Source organism: Aspergillus viridinutans (genome assembly GCF_018404265.1).
Source record: "Aspergillus viridinutans IFM 47045 DNA, scaffold_1, whole genome shotgun sequence".
In the NCBI taxonomy this organism is placed as follows: Eukaryota; Fungi; Ascomycota; class Eurotiomycetes; order Eurotiales; family Aspergillaceae; genus Aspergillus; species Aspergillus viridinutans.
In genome coordinates, this window is record NW_025091217.1 from 5,555,702 (window position 1) to 5,571,234 (window position 15,533).

At 49.1% G+C, this 15,533-nt stretch overlaps 4 protein-coding genes and 1 non-coding gene across 5 annotated transcripts; 2 read left to right on the top strand and 3 right to left on the bottom strand.

Annotated features, from left to right (window-relative positions):
• Positions 1 to 1,160: 1,160 nt before the first annotated feature.
• On the bottom strand, positions 1,161 to 3,635 carry Aspvir_001639 (uncharacterized protein; the record flags this gene model as incomplete). Its single annotated transcript, XM_043266759.1, has 1 exon — positions 1,161 to 3,635. One exon carries the CDS (start codon positions 3,633 to 3,635, stop codon positions 1,161 to 1,163), a length of 2,475 nt encoding a protein of 824 aa, XP_043122694.1.
• A 318-nt stretch (positions 3,636 to 3,953) lies between these two features.
• Aspvir_001640 lies at positions 3,954 to 4,026 on the top strand. The gene has a single exon. It is a non-coding gene; the product is annotated as a tRNA-Thr (tRNA).
• Positions 4,027 to 4,426: 400 nt separating this feature from the next.
• On the bottom strand, positions 4,427 to 5,589 carry Aspvir_001641 (glycoside hydrolase family 43 protein; the record flags this gene model as incomplete). Its single annotated transcript, XM_043266760.1, has 4 exons — positions 4,427 to 4,924; positions 4,975 to 5,006; positions 5,057 to 5,213; positions 5,260 to 5,589. 4 exons carry the CDS (start codon positions 5,587 to 5,589, stop codon positions 4,427 to 4,429), a joined length of 1,017 nt encoding a protein of 338 aa, XP_043122695.1.
• Positions 5,590 to 6,089: 500 nt separating this feature from the next.
• Positions 6,090 to 7,681, bottom strand: Aspvir_001642 (uncharacterized protein; the record flags this gene model as incomplete). Its single annotated transcript, XM_043266761.1, has 5 exons — positions 6,090 to 6,478; positions 6,540 to 6,810; positions 6,866 to 7,115; positions 7,177 to 7,335; positions 7,482 to 7,681. The coding sequence occupies 5 exons, from the start codon at positions 7,679 to 7,681 to the stop codon at positions 6,090 to 6,092; spliced, it is 1,269 nt and encodes a 422-aa protein (XP_043122696.1).
• Positions 7,682 to 8,126: 445 nt separating this feature from the next.
• Positions 8,127 to 10,253, top strand: Aspvir_001643 (beta-N-acetylhexosaminidase; the record flags this gene model as incomplete). Its single annotated transcript, XM_043266762.1, has 1 exon — positions 8,127 to 10,253. The coding sequence occupies one exon, from the start codon at positions 8,127 to 8,129 to the stop codon at positions 10,251 to 10,253; it is 2,127 nt and encodes a 708-aa protein (XP_043122697.1).
• Positions 10,254 to 15,533: the final 5,280 nt, after the last annotated feature.

Sequence of the window (15,533 nt, forward strand, 5' to 3'; positions counted from 1 at the left end):
TGTTGGGGAGGATTGGTTGCTAAGTGCTTATTGTTGCAGGAAGGCGAGGAAAAGGCTGGCGGCGAAGGGATTTGATTGCTTGTCAGAATGTGAGTTGAACGTATGGACTTGTCTGCTGAAGATACAGTGCTCATCATAATCTACAGGATACTGGATAACCTCGCGCAATCCGAATATGAGGAAACCGATACATGTCCGTAAGTGTCACATCACCCGGTAAGCTATAAAAGCAGTCGTTGAGAAACAGAAGACGTTGAGAATCCAAAACACTTGGAGTCTGAGGACTTTGACATATACCATATGATCGTGGAAATGTGGCCAGAGTGAGTAGGATCTTCAAACAAACCATGCAATGTCATGGGAGCTGGACAACTAATACTTACACTCACATTCCTTTAGGTACACGAGCCACTTCTTTTGCTTCGAATGTTGGAATTCCTGTCGACGGACAACTTTCCCAATGATCAAATCACTGGAAAGTGTGGCAAGAACGGCTCTCAGCTTCAATGAGATTCTGCATCTCATGCGGCACAAATGGGGGAACATACCACCCTTACGATAACACCATCATGGTTGACCAGATAACCTCTATTACTGCCACGGATGCCACAAACTGCAAAGCCGTCTTCGTATAAATTGTATGGTAGTCTTAAACTATGCTGTTACAGCCTTTCGGCCTGCGAAGGCCGTGGTAGATGAGATTATGATCCTTCAACGAACTCGACACTGGGGAGCTATCTAAACATTCTGCGTCCGGGTTTTGCACTGTGGAACACCAATTGGAAGGCAAGTTGAGCGTAGACATATTGCTGTACTTTATTCTGCTTCACATTCTTTCCATAAATAATCCAGTGCGAGACTGTTCGCTTGAAACCGCCGCACATAATAAGGGACTCTGCCGTATGGGAAAGGTACGCTCACTGGAAGAATAGTTGGCGGTTTGTATGGCGATAACATGATAAGATGTACTGAATATTGTCAATCCAGACACTGCTTGAGTGGTAGAGGGCTGATGGAGATTTGGCAAAGACATAACTCCCACCAAGCACGGGGCTTTCCTGGGCTGTAGACGATCGGCGTGGTGCATGTTGATTGTGACAGGCACTCAATGGGTCTGAGGCTGTTCTATCCTCGAGTGCACCAGGAGGCAGCAGCAGCAGTTAGGCCAATGTGAACATCTGGCCGTGCCAACCGTAAGCTCTATTCAACCTCCTCCCAATCCGCCTTGCGACCCGAAAAGGAATCTTCGCAATGGGGTGCGGCTCGTGGAATTGAATGCTGCGTTCGACGTCCAGATTTCTCGGCGTGAACTGCCAGACGGAGCCGTACAGCTTCTCCACCGTAAAAGCCGTGGTGTCCATAGCGTGGAGGAAATCGTTCCACGGGATCTCTCCTGGCTGAGCAGTTTGCGAAGGCTGGAAAAATAGTGTGGAGAAAACTTTCAAAGACCGCTTGTCCACTTTGAACGTTGGCTGAACATCATACCAATTTTCGGCAGGCAGCTCGCGTTCCACGGTTTTGTCGGACACACTGGGCTTTCCTTGAGATTTGACCTTCTTCTTGGGTGGATGAGCAGGAGCCGGCTCGATAGTCTTCTCGGTTCGCTGTACCAGCTCAAATTGGAGATCTGCCAGACTCTTCTCCAGGTTTTTCACTTTGGCGGGTTGCTTTTCCGGCTCTACCCAGGCAGGCGTTCTTTGGAGGCTTCCAGAAACTCTAGTAAGCACCTTGTACACAGCGTTGCGCCGGGTCATTCCACGGGTCACTGGCACAATCGAATCCACCGCACGCCAGAACGTGTCCAGATTTCTCTCCGCAGATCTCATAAGTTCGACATTTTCACGAGTTCGTCGCTTTTCGGCTGGGTAATGGAATCGACCATCTTCCGGCGATCCAAGTTTGGCTAGAGAGGTTCCCTCGAAGCTTACAAGGTACTTGTTCCAACCGCTGGTTAGGTTGCCATATTCGTTCTGGATTTCATTTTGCCGTTCAACAAACCCATTTTCGAAGGTATTTGCCCACGGTTGGTAGAGGTCAATTTGATGGAGACATTCGGAGATAACCGCCAAGTCTGAAACGATGCCGGCAACGTGACTCGAGACGAGCTCCTTGTTCTTGGGGTCCATTTGAACGAGACGTTCAAGCTCATCCATGAGCGTTTTTCGGCCGGCCAATGAAACCTGGTGGCTATCTCCCCAGAGCGTTTCAAGAATCCAAAGCAGCTCCCCCTGGTTGTCAGACCTTGATACACCCGCCCGGGTTTCCGCAATCATCTTCGAGGTGCCTGGCTGCTGTGGTTGCCGTACGAAGAGTGGTCGCAATGGATGGGAGGCTGGAGCTGCTATTTTGAGCTGGTTGATTGGGCCAATGGCAAACTGTTCCAAGATATACTTCAGGTCCACAAATGCGGTATAGACGTCGTCAGGCAGGTCTTTCTCTGGCGATATCCTGTCATTATGTTTGGAAAGTAGTTGACGCAGGTCGGCAACCAGAGAGTGGAGCGTGGACCAGATCTCTAGGTTCATGTAAGCTTCAGGCACAACATTTTGGAGGACCCGGTTCCAGAATAATGGGTGAATATGTGGTGCCAATGTCGGATGCGGGTTGCCGTTAGTATCTGGGATGACTTCGACGCGATGTTCCTTGTAGTCATTGACGACGTCTGCAAAGTATCCAGGGTCCTCTCGTAACGCTATAAGATGATCCTCCGCTGCCGAGCGTTTAGCATCGATAATGTCTTCGAGAGAGGCCAAGTCAAGCTGCGCGGGTAGACGGTAAGGCGCGTCCGCTGCAACTGCAGCCAGGGAATGCCAGTCTCCTTCATCTTTAATTGCGGGCTCGGGAAGTACAGGGAAGTCCTTGATCAAGGCCGCCTCAGGAATATCGTGGAGTATTTGACGGGTACAGACTAAAAGGAATTCGTAGATCCGCTGCTGTATTTCCAGAAGTACTAGCCCATGGCCCGGATGGAAGCCTTTCCCATGATAAAGCCATCGAGATGCGTCATCATTATCATCCCACGCAATTAGCTCTCCGTAAGTTTCTGGTGTTGTCCGACCAGTGAACATCATCGTATGCAGGTTGAGAAAGGCGGAGCGGATAGCACCGGTGCCATGCCCAAGATGTGGAGCGTTATAGTCCGCGTGCGCAAAGCAATATGGTTGATGCCGAGAGCGAGCATTGAGGAGCAGGAGCAATGGTCTTGTCTGTTCCAGATCTTCCAGATTGATATAAGGCCACAAATATGCCTCCCTCGACTCTTCGCGGCGGCCCTTTTTGAACGCGTCAAAATCGGGTCTGTGCATCTTTGACATGTTCGGCCACGCGGAGAGGAGGATCTGACGACGCTTAGCCTTGGTCTTCTGGCGCCATCGTTTTTGAATCCGTTCTTCATGACGTTCGATGATCTTATTCAGTGTTTCCCAGTCGGACAAGATTTTGGTCGCTCTTTTGCGACTTTCTTGACGGACCTCATCTGCAGTCGGGAAAGACGTTGGTCTAGGAAGATTAGGACTGACGCTATCGAAGAAGTCTGCTGGATTGCTCCAATCTATGTCACGAAAGGCAGTGTTATCGTCACTGGCAGCCTCGTCACTGAAGGGATCAAATCCGTACGCAGCATCAGATCCAGCCATAGCGACAGTTCTTGTAAGAAAGTTGAGCAGTATTGTGATGCGAAGGGGGTTGAAGGGGCAATGTTGATTGAGAAGTCGCGACGCGCATCTCCAGTCATATGGTACACGTGATCCACATTCAACTATATATCCTCTTCATGGATAGAACAGAACGGCATTCAGCTTGATGAGTAAATTTGAGTGGTATTAGTATGTCAATGCCACCTGTCTGACCGGAGTCATCTTTCTAGCCCAGTTGACAAGACGTCGTCCACCGACCCACTTCGGAAGATGCAGAGTCCACTTATACCTTAGGAGGAAACGCTGATCAACCAATCAGCTCGCATAGCTCAGTTGGTAGAGCGCATGACTAGTAATCATGAGGTCAGCGGTTCAAATCCGCTTGTGAGCATTTCTTTTTTTTTTTCTTGCACTTGGTCAAGTGCACCACTATATGAGTTTGTTCGAATCTGAGTGCAAGCTTTTCTGCGTCATCTGAAAGAGACCTTTCAATATACCTCCCTGGTCAGAGAGAGTGTAGCTCCCACCATCACCGTCAAATGAATTACCCCTGATGATACGCAACGCATATAGAGACTGTGACTGGGTACATTTGGTGTCACAAATAGAGCAAGTGATTACAGTGGTTTCAAAAAAATGATATATTAACTAAATCCATGCTCTCCAGGCAACTATAGATGTTCCATTTCATTTCTTCGTTGAGGACACTGAGCTAAAATATATCTCCGCAAGCTGTGCCCAACATCATTCACAAAATGAAAGCGTCTTCATTCCTCAGCATGGCTACTAACCTAGAGGGCAGCCAAAGCATCGTACTGCTTCTTAGTCACGGACAGCACCGACCCATGTCTCAATTGCCCCAGGTTAGAGCCTGAAACAGGCGTAAACGTTCCCGAAGTCACATCCGTCGACACCCACGGCGACAAACCGGTGACACTACCCACCTTGTCGCAAACCAGATACGCCTTGCCAGGTTGCACGTTGTCCCAGAAGGGATACGGGCCCTCGAAGTGGGTGCTGTCCTTGATGGTGCCCGAGGGGGTGACCCAGTTACCGAACAGGCCGTTGCGGGTCACTTGGACCACAGGGCCGGAGGCCGCGCCGCTGACGTAGAAGCGGACGAAGGTGTTGTCGTCGACCCGGAGAATGCTGAGGTCGATTACTGAGATCGTCTTGAGGTCAATATAGGTCTGTGGCTTGGTGAAGGTCTTGAAGTCGCTGGTGTGCGCGTAGCGGATGATCTCGGTGGTGGTGGCACTGCCGGTGTGGTTGGGATCGTTTGCTGCGTACTGTATATTGTCAGTGTACCTGATCATGGTATCCGGCCAGAGGTACCTACGAATTTGGACGCCCAGTGCACCAGGTATTTTCCTGTAGGCTGTTAGCCATGCTCAATTGACGAAATTTACACTGCGACATACCAGCTTTCGGATCCCAGATTGCGTCCGGCGCCCAGACCATGCCGGCTGTCGCATCCTCGACCGTCACAAGTCGCTCGCTAGTCCAATGGATTAGATCCTTGCTCTCCCAGACGAAGATGCCGCGCGATCCAGTCCGAGTCGCTTTATCCCAAGTAGTCTACAACAATCAGTATCTCCTGCCGTCTACAGGTAGGGAGACAAACAGTGTCAATATCCAGATCCGTTCCGATCAGATAGTACTTTCCCTTGTCACGGCCTACGCCCTCGATGATCGAGACATCCCGGACGGCCTTTGTGCCCAGGGTTGGGGAGACGATGGGCTTCCCACCGTTGATCGTGGTGAAGTTGAGTGGATTACTGTTGTCACTCAAGGCGAGGTAGACGCTCTCGTCCTCCGTCTTCCAGTAGAAATCGAGGTAGCCCACTTTGGTCGCGGCGGCTCTTTGGAGATCGAGAGGGAGAGGTTGGGGAAGGGCCATGGTAGGGGTGAGGAGGGCAAGGATACCCGCGCAGATCGTCGTGAGGCTCTTCATCTTGTTAGTTGTGAGGCTTTGCAATCGAGCTCAGTGGTGTGATCGCACCTCTGCCTTTATATGTTCGTTCATATACTACGCTATCAAGTCATTTTCCCCGGTGGTTCATCTACGTATCCACCCTACGACGCCAACTAACGATGCCCAGACATTGTCAGCAGAATATGCAGCAATCGGATAATTCATAGCAGACATAGGATTTTGCCAAGCCGAGCAACAAATAACAGAGTGAGACAAACAATATCCGACTTCCCAATTCTGCAACGATCCCCACTAAAAGACAAGCTCCGGCGGAGGATCGCCGCAATATACCCCGCGTTAATGGAATAGATCCGGAGAACCATCGGATTATGACCGTTTGAAGGAACTGATGATTGCAAATTACGCCACCTTTGTCATTCTGGGTATCTGCCCCGCAGGTCGGTCCCTTACTCCGAGTCAATTTCCACCAGCTCGCCTTGGCATGCCTGGTTACCTTTGCGGGGTGGATTGGATTTGGGTCATATCCGTCTTTCAGCTCCCGTTGGACCTCGCAGACTCTTGCCGTGATGGACGTGGGGTGCTCCTAGAGTCCAGAGAGGATTAGACAGAGCTCTGTCGAAGCCATTATATCGCAGGGAAGAGGGATCGATCGCATAGGCCCAGGAACCGGTCGGACGAAGCTCGTAGTCTCGGATGCTGTCCGGAAGATTGGGATAACCCTGGGTGGGTTGGGAGGTTTGTGTGTATTGCACTGGAATCGCGTAGAGTAGAGTGTCGTAGTAGATGGCTACGGTATCGTTGGCGCGGCGTTGCGCGTGGACTTCTGCAGCCAGTGTGACGATAACTTCTGATGAGCCTTGACTTACGGGAATTTTGAGCATTCCGGTCCGTGTACCAGGTTCCCCTCCTCGAAGAAGGGATCCGTTAAATGAGACAGTGCGGGAGGCGGACCATCTTGGGACCCGTACGGAAATTCGAATGGCCCGTCTGCGTCGATGGTATACACCAGCCGCTGGGTAAACGGGTACTCGGTACTCCGTATCCCAGCCAATTCTTCTTCACCCCTGACTTTGTTGAAGGCTGGACACTCTTTGGGCCAAGAAGCGCGTGTGCGATGCCGTTTTGATCCTGCCTTACAAATGCCGCAGACACAAACTTGGGATATCCCTGCGGATGATTTACAGTGCAGCAAGGGTAGTTCGGCTCGAGTCCAAAGGTTTGACCCATCTCGTCCACGTTCTGAAAGAGAGTGGTCCAGTCTATGCGAGATGGGTGCTTAGTTTGCGCGACGTACTGATGGGCCGACCAGTCGGGAAGAGTCATGACCGGCAGCATTGAACGCGGCGAGCTCACACTGATCCGCCGGCGAATTGTCTCCCAGCGCATGGTACAGATAGCTCAGCGAAAACATAGTCTCCACCACAGTCCAAAGCTCCACGCCACGTGCGGGACTCAGCCTGGAGACCCGCTCGTCGCCGATGAGCGACCCAGAAACGGCTCCGTGGTATCTAGAAGTCAGTTGACGGCTCGCAGCGCGCTCGTAGCTAGTCCCTCGTCATGCGTCAGGCACCTAAAGACCGCTCCACTCTTCAAGCCCATAGCAACATTGACCCCTTGCTCGAACGGATCGTTTGGTCGGTGATATCCGGAGAGATGGTGTTCAGATCATCCTTGAGGTAAATCCCATCAGTATACCAGTGCTCCCAGTCCAGGGCCTTTTCATGAAACATGCGCATGCAATCCAAGAGCGTCTGCCCTTGGGCCCTAGGGTCTCACTCATACAGCCACTACAGACTAAGTACCATATCCGCCGCGCGAGCGGCTCAATCCCAACATTATGGACGATCGGCCCCAGAAGTTCGGCACGGACGGGTTTATTTCAGGCCCAGCCATCCGTCATCCTCTGATACGACAAGACATAGTCGGCGACATTCCGGACCTGGTCCTTGAAACGCTGGTCGTCCGTCATATATGCCAGCGGAACCAGGCCATTGAACCAGTACGGGAGGCCCTCGTTCAAGTCGTTGTAGTTTGTATGACTACCGAGCCAATGGCTGTCTGTAACTATGGGGTAGAAGTCATGCTCGTGGCCTGGAAGTCCGCCGGCCATGAGATGCAATTGATCTAATAGCATCCCCGCGGCTTGATGGGGCCGTCTCCATGTCCCTGCTAGGAAAATACAATATAGATCTGCTCCTACCAACGTAAAGCACGAATGTGTTCAATATGAGGCGGACTTGATTCTGGTGCGGGGAAAGTAAACAAAAAGCCAGGCCTAAGATGTATGTACTATTAGTGCCAGGTGCCCCCACCCCGTGCCCCCACCCCGCTTCCCGTGGGGGCACCTGGCACTAATACTGTGATATCTATAGACTATATCTGATTATAGGGTAACAATGGGATTGTTGATCCATAGAAATGCAGGGAGCCGATGTAACCTCGACAACCACAGCACTGCAACCCTTGCTTGTATTTAGTTCGTGCAGGGCAGCCGTTACTCCAGTAGATCAACTATGTATCTCAGTAGATCAACTATGTATCTCAGTAGATCAACTATGTATCTAAATATTATCCTATGTTTCAGTTTAGTGACTGCTGCACTGCAGACACTCCCCCCCGTGTATCAAACAGGCTTAGGGCCAATATCGGGGTTTGATGTTCGCTCAGTGGAGAGGATCATCTATATCAAGGCCGATTTTGCCCCTCATCGGGACGAAAATGGCTTAACGCTTATACCTCCATCTGCGCTGGAATTCGCAACGACATTTTTGCATGATCTGCAGGAAGTGACCGCCAGCCGGTGGACACTCCGCCAGGTCCATGAATTCAGCGCAAAGGAGGGAATCTTCCTTGACGGACTCGGCACAGACTGCAACTTGACCTACGAAAATGGCACTCCAACAGAAGAAGGATATGAAGTGGAGATTCACCCGCAGCGCGTCTTTATCCGAGGGTCTGGAGCGAGAGGGATGTGGTGGGGAACGCGAACGCTGCTGCAGAAGTTGATCATCGCTGACGGGAAACCGCTTCAGAGTGGTCGCATGGTGGACACACCCTCGGTTCCAACGCGAGGATACATGCTCGATGCAGGCCGAAAGTGGTACTCGCCTGCCTTCCTTAAGGATTTGTGCACGTACGCCTCGTTCTTCAAGATGTCCGAGTTCCATTATCACACCAGTGATAACTACCCTCTCAATCGGGGACATAACGAGACATGGAGCAACGTGTACGCCCAGTTTTCGCTGCACCCTGAGAGTCCTGACCTCCAGGGAATCGTGCAGAGGCCAAACGAGACGCTATCTCGGGCAGACTATGAAGAGCTGGAGCATCACTGTGCGCAACGGGGGGTGACTGTTATTCCTGAAATTGAAGCGCCGGGCCATTGCCTGTTTCTGACCAAATGGAAGCCGGAACTGGCTCTGAAGAAGAAGGATCTGCTGAATCTTTCTCATCCTGGGGCGGTGCCGCTCGTCAAGTCTGTCTGGGCTGAATTCCTGCCGTGGTTTCACACAAAGGAAGTACATATCGGGGCGGACGAGTACGACTCAACGTTGGCAGATGATTATATCAATTTTGTCAATGAGATGGCACGATTCATCAACAACGAGTCAGGAAAAAAGATTCGCATATGGGGAACTTATGAGCCATCGAATACACTCTCTATATCCAAAGATGTGATCATTCAACACTGGCAATACGGGCAGTCGGATCCTGTCAGTCTAGCAAATGATGGGTACACGATCATCAATTCGGAGGATCGCTGGGCGTACATGTCGTTGAAAAACGACCATATGCCCATATTCCCCGCTCCGTATCCATACTTGTTCAACAACTCCCGTGTGTTGAATTTCGCCGACATCGACGGATGGCAGTGGACTCCGGCGCTCTTCAACCCATTCAACGTCACGGAGCAACCGGACAAACAGGCAGTCCAGGGCGCAATTCTAGCTGCATGGAACGACAACGGACCTGACGCGACAACACAGCTTGAGGCCTTCTACGCCATGCGCAACGGGATCCCGATTGTCGCCTCTCGAGCATGGACGGGCGAGCGGGGCCCACGACTAGATGAATCTAGCTTGTCTTTGTCTGCGAAACTGCTTACTGCCCGCGCGGTTGGTCAGAATCTCGACAGGAGATTTATTGGTCGTACGAATCATAGAACGGATTCGCTTTTGAACTGGACGTCCAAGAAACAATTAGGGGAAAGAGTCCACCTCGGGTACGGCAGCAAGGGAATGAATTATGCACTGGAGCTTGAGGTCGCGGGACCATTCGTGCTGTCCTCCGAGGATTGCTCTCTGAGTTTATCCGCATCCGGTACTTTGGCCTTTACATCCGACGGATGGGAGTACCCACTTCGCTCCGTAGCCGAATACGCTGGATTCGACCCGGGGTATCCGGGACGAATCTGGACAAACGAGACGTCGTCCACTCATAAACCCATCAAAATCCCTCTCCAGAGTCAGATCGTCATTCGCACAGATGTCATTGGAGGGAGCAGAGTCTGGGTGGATGGAAACTTTGTCGGAAGATTCGAAGTCTTTGTCTTTGGCGGGAGGAATCAGTTGTTTTCATGGAGCCAGATGGCTTTTGTGGCGCCACTGGAATGGACCCAAGGGGGATTACACGGACTGAGGGTTGTTGAATATAATGCCAGTCATAGTCTACAGAGTAATTAACGAGCATTATGATGCGGTATCTGCTTCACCGTATGCTTAATGAAGAAACCTGGATCTTGAACCTCATAAATCTGCATAAGATACAAGACTAATCCTGGTCTTCCGAACTGTCAGACAAGGGAGACGTCCACATATACCACTCGTAGGCCTTTCACGAAGGTTATGAGTGAAGGATTCTTTGCGCTTGTAACACAAGACAGCCCTCATCTATGCCATGAGCAGCGGAATGCTTCACCTCTGGGCCCCCTGTCCTCTGTACCCGAAATGTAGAGCCTTTCAAATTTCTGAGAAGATGCAGGCCATACAGGTTAGAAGCTGGTATCAAAGAGCATGGCAAGGGGGTTAGACTTTCAGGCAAAATGAGGCATTGTGCCTTGCATATGTATGACCAGTGAGGGTTAGAACCAAAGGAATAAGTAAGAGGCTAACCCTATATGGGATTAATTATTTATTTATGCCTGTTAACTAGGTAGGAGCCCTGGGTCACCTGTAGACCTTTGAGTGACAAATGTATGCATGTATAGGATTACTCTAAAATTGCAAAAATAACCTGTGTGTTGCTCTCTCCGGTGTCTGTCATTTATAGGTGCGAGGGCGAAGTGTCCGTTTCGATATCCTAGGACATCATGATTATAGTCAGAGCCTAAGGCGTTGGATTTCGTATGTTAGGCGTGTTATTTGGGCGTTTTCCCAGACGGGCAATGAAAACAAACTTCTTGCACGTCGGTTTGCGAGTGTCATCAGGATTGAGCAGCATGAAACCGTTGTTTGCAATATCCTTAAAGGCATGCACCAATTTATCAAACCATCCCGGTAGAGCAGGGTACAAAATTATCCGGGTGCGCACTATTCCGGGAGGAGGAAGCCTTGGCTGCTGTTGGAGTACGTACTCCTGAAACTCCGCGCGCAAGGTCTAATTGGATACGTCGGAGTATCAGGCTATCAACTGGATTGTCTAGTGAGCCTATCCAAGGCTGCTAGGCTCTGCTACGGTCGTCTATTAGACATCATTCAATGCTGGGCACAGCTTACCTTGCAAAACATGCACCTGTTATCAGGCAAAGAGGGTCTCCAGGCTTTGCGAAATGAGGGTGTGAATTGCCTTTGCAATTCCAGTCCCTTAGCAACCATAGATAACTTTCATGTGAGCACCATCACTGGTGCGAGTTCTGTGCATGAGCTAGAAGAGAATGCCGCGGCAGGAAGGCGAAGTATTATGAGTTTAAAAGTTTTGTCCAGCCAGCATGACTGTCTCAGCCTAGCATACATATCATTGGCTTAGTAGACAGTGGATGCACGCCTTAGCCACTTAGCCAGATTGCAACATGGCTGAGTATGAATCCTGCAGCGACGATGCTTGATGAAGTTTAATCTGAGCGGGACACCGTTCGACTTGGGCTTAACTTAGCTGGCCGGCCCGCGGGCTCTAGATCAGGCCCAAACCCCGCCAAGAAACGGGTTGTGGGCCCCTGTTGCGGGTAGCCCGGGGGCTTTGGCGAGGTCTACATGGGGCGGCATAAGGAACGCCATATTCACGCGCAATCTTGGAGATATTCAGTTTTTCTTAGACTTACGCGGCTTCGCAGGCATTAAGGAGGTCAGATCTACCAATTTTACTAGATTTAGGCATGTTGGGTGGATGGAATAGCTTCAATAAGTCAAAAATATTCAAAATTGGTGGTTTTTAGTGTAATGGTGGGAAATGGAGTGGCGCACCCACTCTGCCGCGGGTGCAGTGGCCTGATTTGTGCATCTAGCACTTTGACTTAGATTTTGATATTAATTTCCGCAGAGATAAAGCAAGGTAACAAAATGGCCGCGTATTTCTACCGAGATTTCCCCCCTATCTGAAACCAATTAAATGGTGAGTTCTCCTGCAATCCATGATCCTTCAAATACTACTTTACAATAGTGAGAAAACTTATAGCTAAAAGATCAAAGGATTGAAGGATTAAACAATCAAATGATTAGTGCACCAATAAATAGCAACATTAAGGTTCCTTTAGTGTGATCATCTCTACAGCAGTGGATGCTAATAACTTACACTATACTGCCTATATGTGAATCACCAACTATATAAATACTTACACCCTTCACTGATTTTGATCATATCATTCAAACTTCTACCATCTTCTAAGTCCTAACAAGTGATTTTTATTCTTTAACATCCAAGATGAAGCTGACTTCTACTGTTGCCTTTTTCTCTACTATATCAGTTGCCTTTGGCTGGTTTGTATGACACTCTAACCCTACCTGTTATCCCTATACTACTTATATATATGGAAAACACTAGCTAACAAACCAATATTTTACAGAATTGTGTACTCCCATCACCTGGATATGATCATGGAAGTTGCGTTGGGAACGGTGCAGATACTGATAGTGGATCATTTCCATGCAACCCAGTAAGTTCCCCCTTAATATCAAGCTATTAAGTTGGTTATGCTTCTTTTCTGAGAAAGCTTTAAAAAAATGTTAACCAGCAAATGGAGTGCATAAAATACTGACTAATAAAACAGGACCATCCTTGCTTTGTGCAGGGCAATGGATGTACTCCCCCTGAGGCTACTCCTTCGCCTTCTCCATCATCAGCCGGGGGCCCCGAACCAACTCCATTCCGCAAGTTCGCCAACTGTTCCTGGCCTTAGCGGGTGTAATTTGGCTGTCCTCCTAGATAGCGGGTTTAGAGGACAGAGAATCCGCTGGTAGGGATCGTATATGTGTTGCAGATGTTGGAACAGAAAGGCAATATTCTACACTCTGATGCCTTCTCCCTTTGAGTCCTCATATCTTGGAGTTTGTCAGTGTATGGTTCGAAAGCAGAGTCTCTCCAGTCAATACCAGATAATGTCTACCGAGGAGAGCTGAAACAACGAGCAGAGAGGGGAGCTTTTATGGACAGGCCGAGCCCGTAGACTTATAATTTGGTAGAAGCATCATTGAAATCTCTCGTGGCCCAGTCGTCATCATAGCATCGGGATACGACGGCACAAGAGGCATTGTGGCCCTGCATATGTATGAACACTGAGAGTTAGAACCAAAGGAATAAAAGGCTAACTACATGGAATTATTTATTTACTTATGACTGTTAGGTAGGAGCGGGTAATCATTTACTAACCCTATCTTATTCTCTTGCAAAAAATTTAAAGCTGGTTTATGAGAATCTCCCAAGCCTTGAGGTGACTGAATGTTATCTATGCTTTAATTATGGGAAATGACAATGTTTGTGTTAGCTTCGTGTTACATCATATTCCAATACCATAGTGACATGCCCTTATTGTGGGCCAACATGCAGAGTCATCAATAGAAGTTCAGACTTCCAGACACATTCTATTGTCCCATCTGCTGCCTGATCCTAGTACTGTTGCTGTTATTCCAAATATTGGTCATAGCGCCCTAGTCAGGGTTCAGCCTTCAAATGTATGAATCTGGGTATGATTAGACATACTTTAGGTACCCGTTGTGCAGTCTCCATGGCTGCAAGCTTCTTGATTGCTGCCACTACGCTCTTGTACCCTTTGTCATCCTTATTTGTAAACTTACACATATCAACGTGATTCGCATAGATTGATGCATGGTCACCACAGCCGATTATCCTGGCGTTATCTTCCGGAACGACCTATGTCTTTCAGCTTAGACCATAATTAGCAGGTGAAATACAAATACCAGAATGCCGTGTGTCTTTAGGGTTTCGCTAAAGAAGCAGACACCGATCTCTTTACCCTCAGAAAGGCGTTGGCGCAGTCTACTCGCAAATGCTTCCACTAGGGTCTCGAGCTTTTCGGACTTTTCGGTGAGATCGCGGATCTTCTTGGTATTGGTGTCATAAAATGTACCAATGATTCTTCGAACAACTTCACCGTATTTTGCAGATGGTGAACCGTGGAATGGGGTTCCTAAAAACACGATTCCCCGTGTACTCTGAGCAATGATAGAAGGGTTGTCTGTGGGCACTGCAGAAGCTCCCCTGGTGATTACCTGGTCGAATATCATAAGCAAATGGAGAAAGTTCGGCAAACTGACGGTAAGACTCACTTGTGCACACACCAAGCCTCCGAGGCTGTGTACAACAAACACAATGGACCGTTTGCTCTTGGGTCAAATTTATCAGCTATTTGTCCAAAGGGTGAAGCCACAGAAAGTTACCCTTACCGATGGAGTCCCAGCCCGCAAGACGGCTAACCTATCGCAGATGTCGGCAGCATGTGTCTCCATTGTGCTTTGAGAGACTTCATGGTTTATATCAACAACAGCCGCTTCGTACCCAAAGGTTAAGATGCGAGCGTTCGGAATATCAGTTGGGAGGAGTTCCTGGGGCCACAAAATAGAATTTTTGGTCCAAGTTTCTCTTCGATGTCCAGACAATCCGTGGACAAAAACAATGCTGGATGACACTCATTATTTGCTGATAATTAACTATAACAGAAAAGACTGACTCGATTTTCGCGTCCTTCGCGTCTATAGGACAATAAAGCTCGTCCAGACCGTATGCAGACATTTCGAATATTTCACATATGCTCTATACAAAGGAGTTGGACAGGACTGTAGAAATGTTTCATTTGAATGAATCCCATGCACTGATCATATTCAAAGGCGTAGTTGAAGAATGGCGGCAAGAGCAGTATGAGATAGGTGCCACGTTATTATCACATCTAATATGAAACTCTCAGCCAGCCACCAAAGACAACAAAATCCTTTTCCTGCATCATTGCATCCACCAGCTCCTCTCTATGGGGTTATGTGTCTAAGGTACCCCCGCAACTGTCCGCTCTCAAATGAAAGAAGCAAAGAAAATAAGACCCCTTTCACCGTCTCCCTGCACCACATGCACTCTCTAGCTGCATACCTGGCAATATAATTTCGTGCAGAGCACTGAACCGGTGCTCTGAATGGCTGTGATAACATCGAAGATTTATAACACCAATTCTTCGGGGGGTTCCCACGGCTGAATACAATCTCGGGCTGGGTCATATGGTCCCTTCTCCAGGATGCGACTGGTCCCAATTCTTGAACCCTAGTTCCAGGGAGGGCCCGAGACCCAAGCTGTTTTATACAACTGGCCGGAATGCGCACTCAATCGGGAGATTTAAAAGCAAAACTGCCTGCAAGGCGCTCAATGCAGAGGTTGGCTTTCGTTCATCGACATCAGCTTAGCAGCCAACAGTTCAAAGACCTATTCAACAGTCCTATCTACCCTCAATTACCACTGGCCGACGAAAAATTGCCCTTATTTAGTTTAGCTTAGGTTTAGTTAACATATATTGTCGCTCTTCGCCCTTA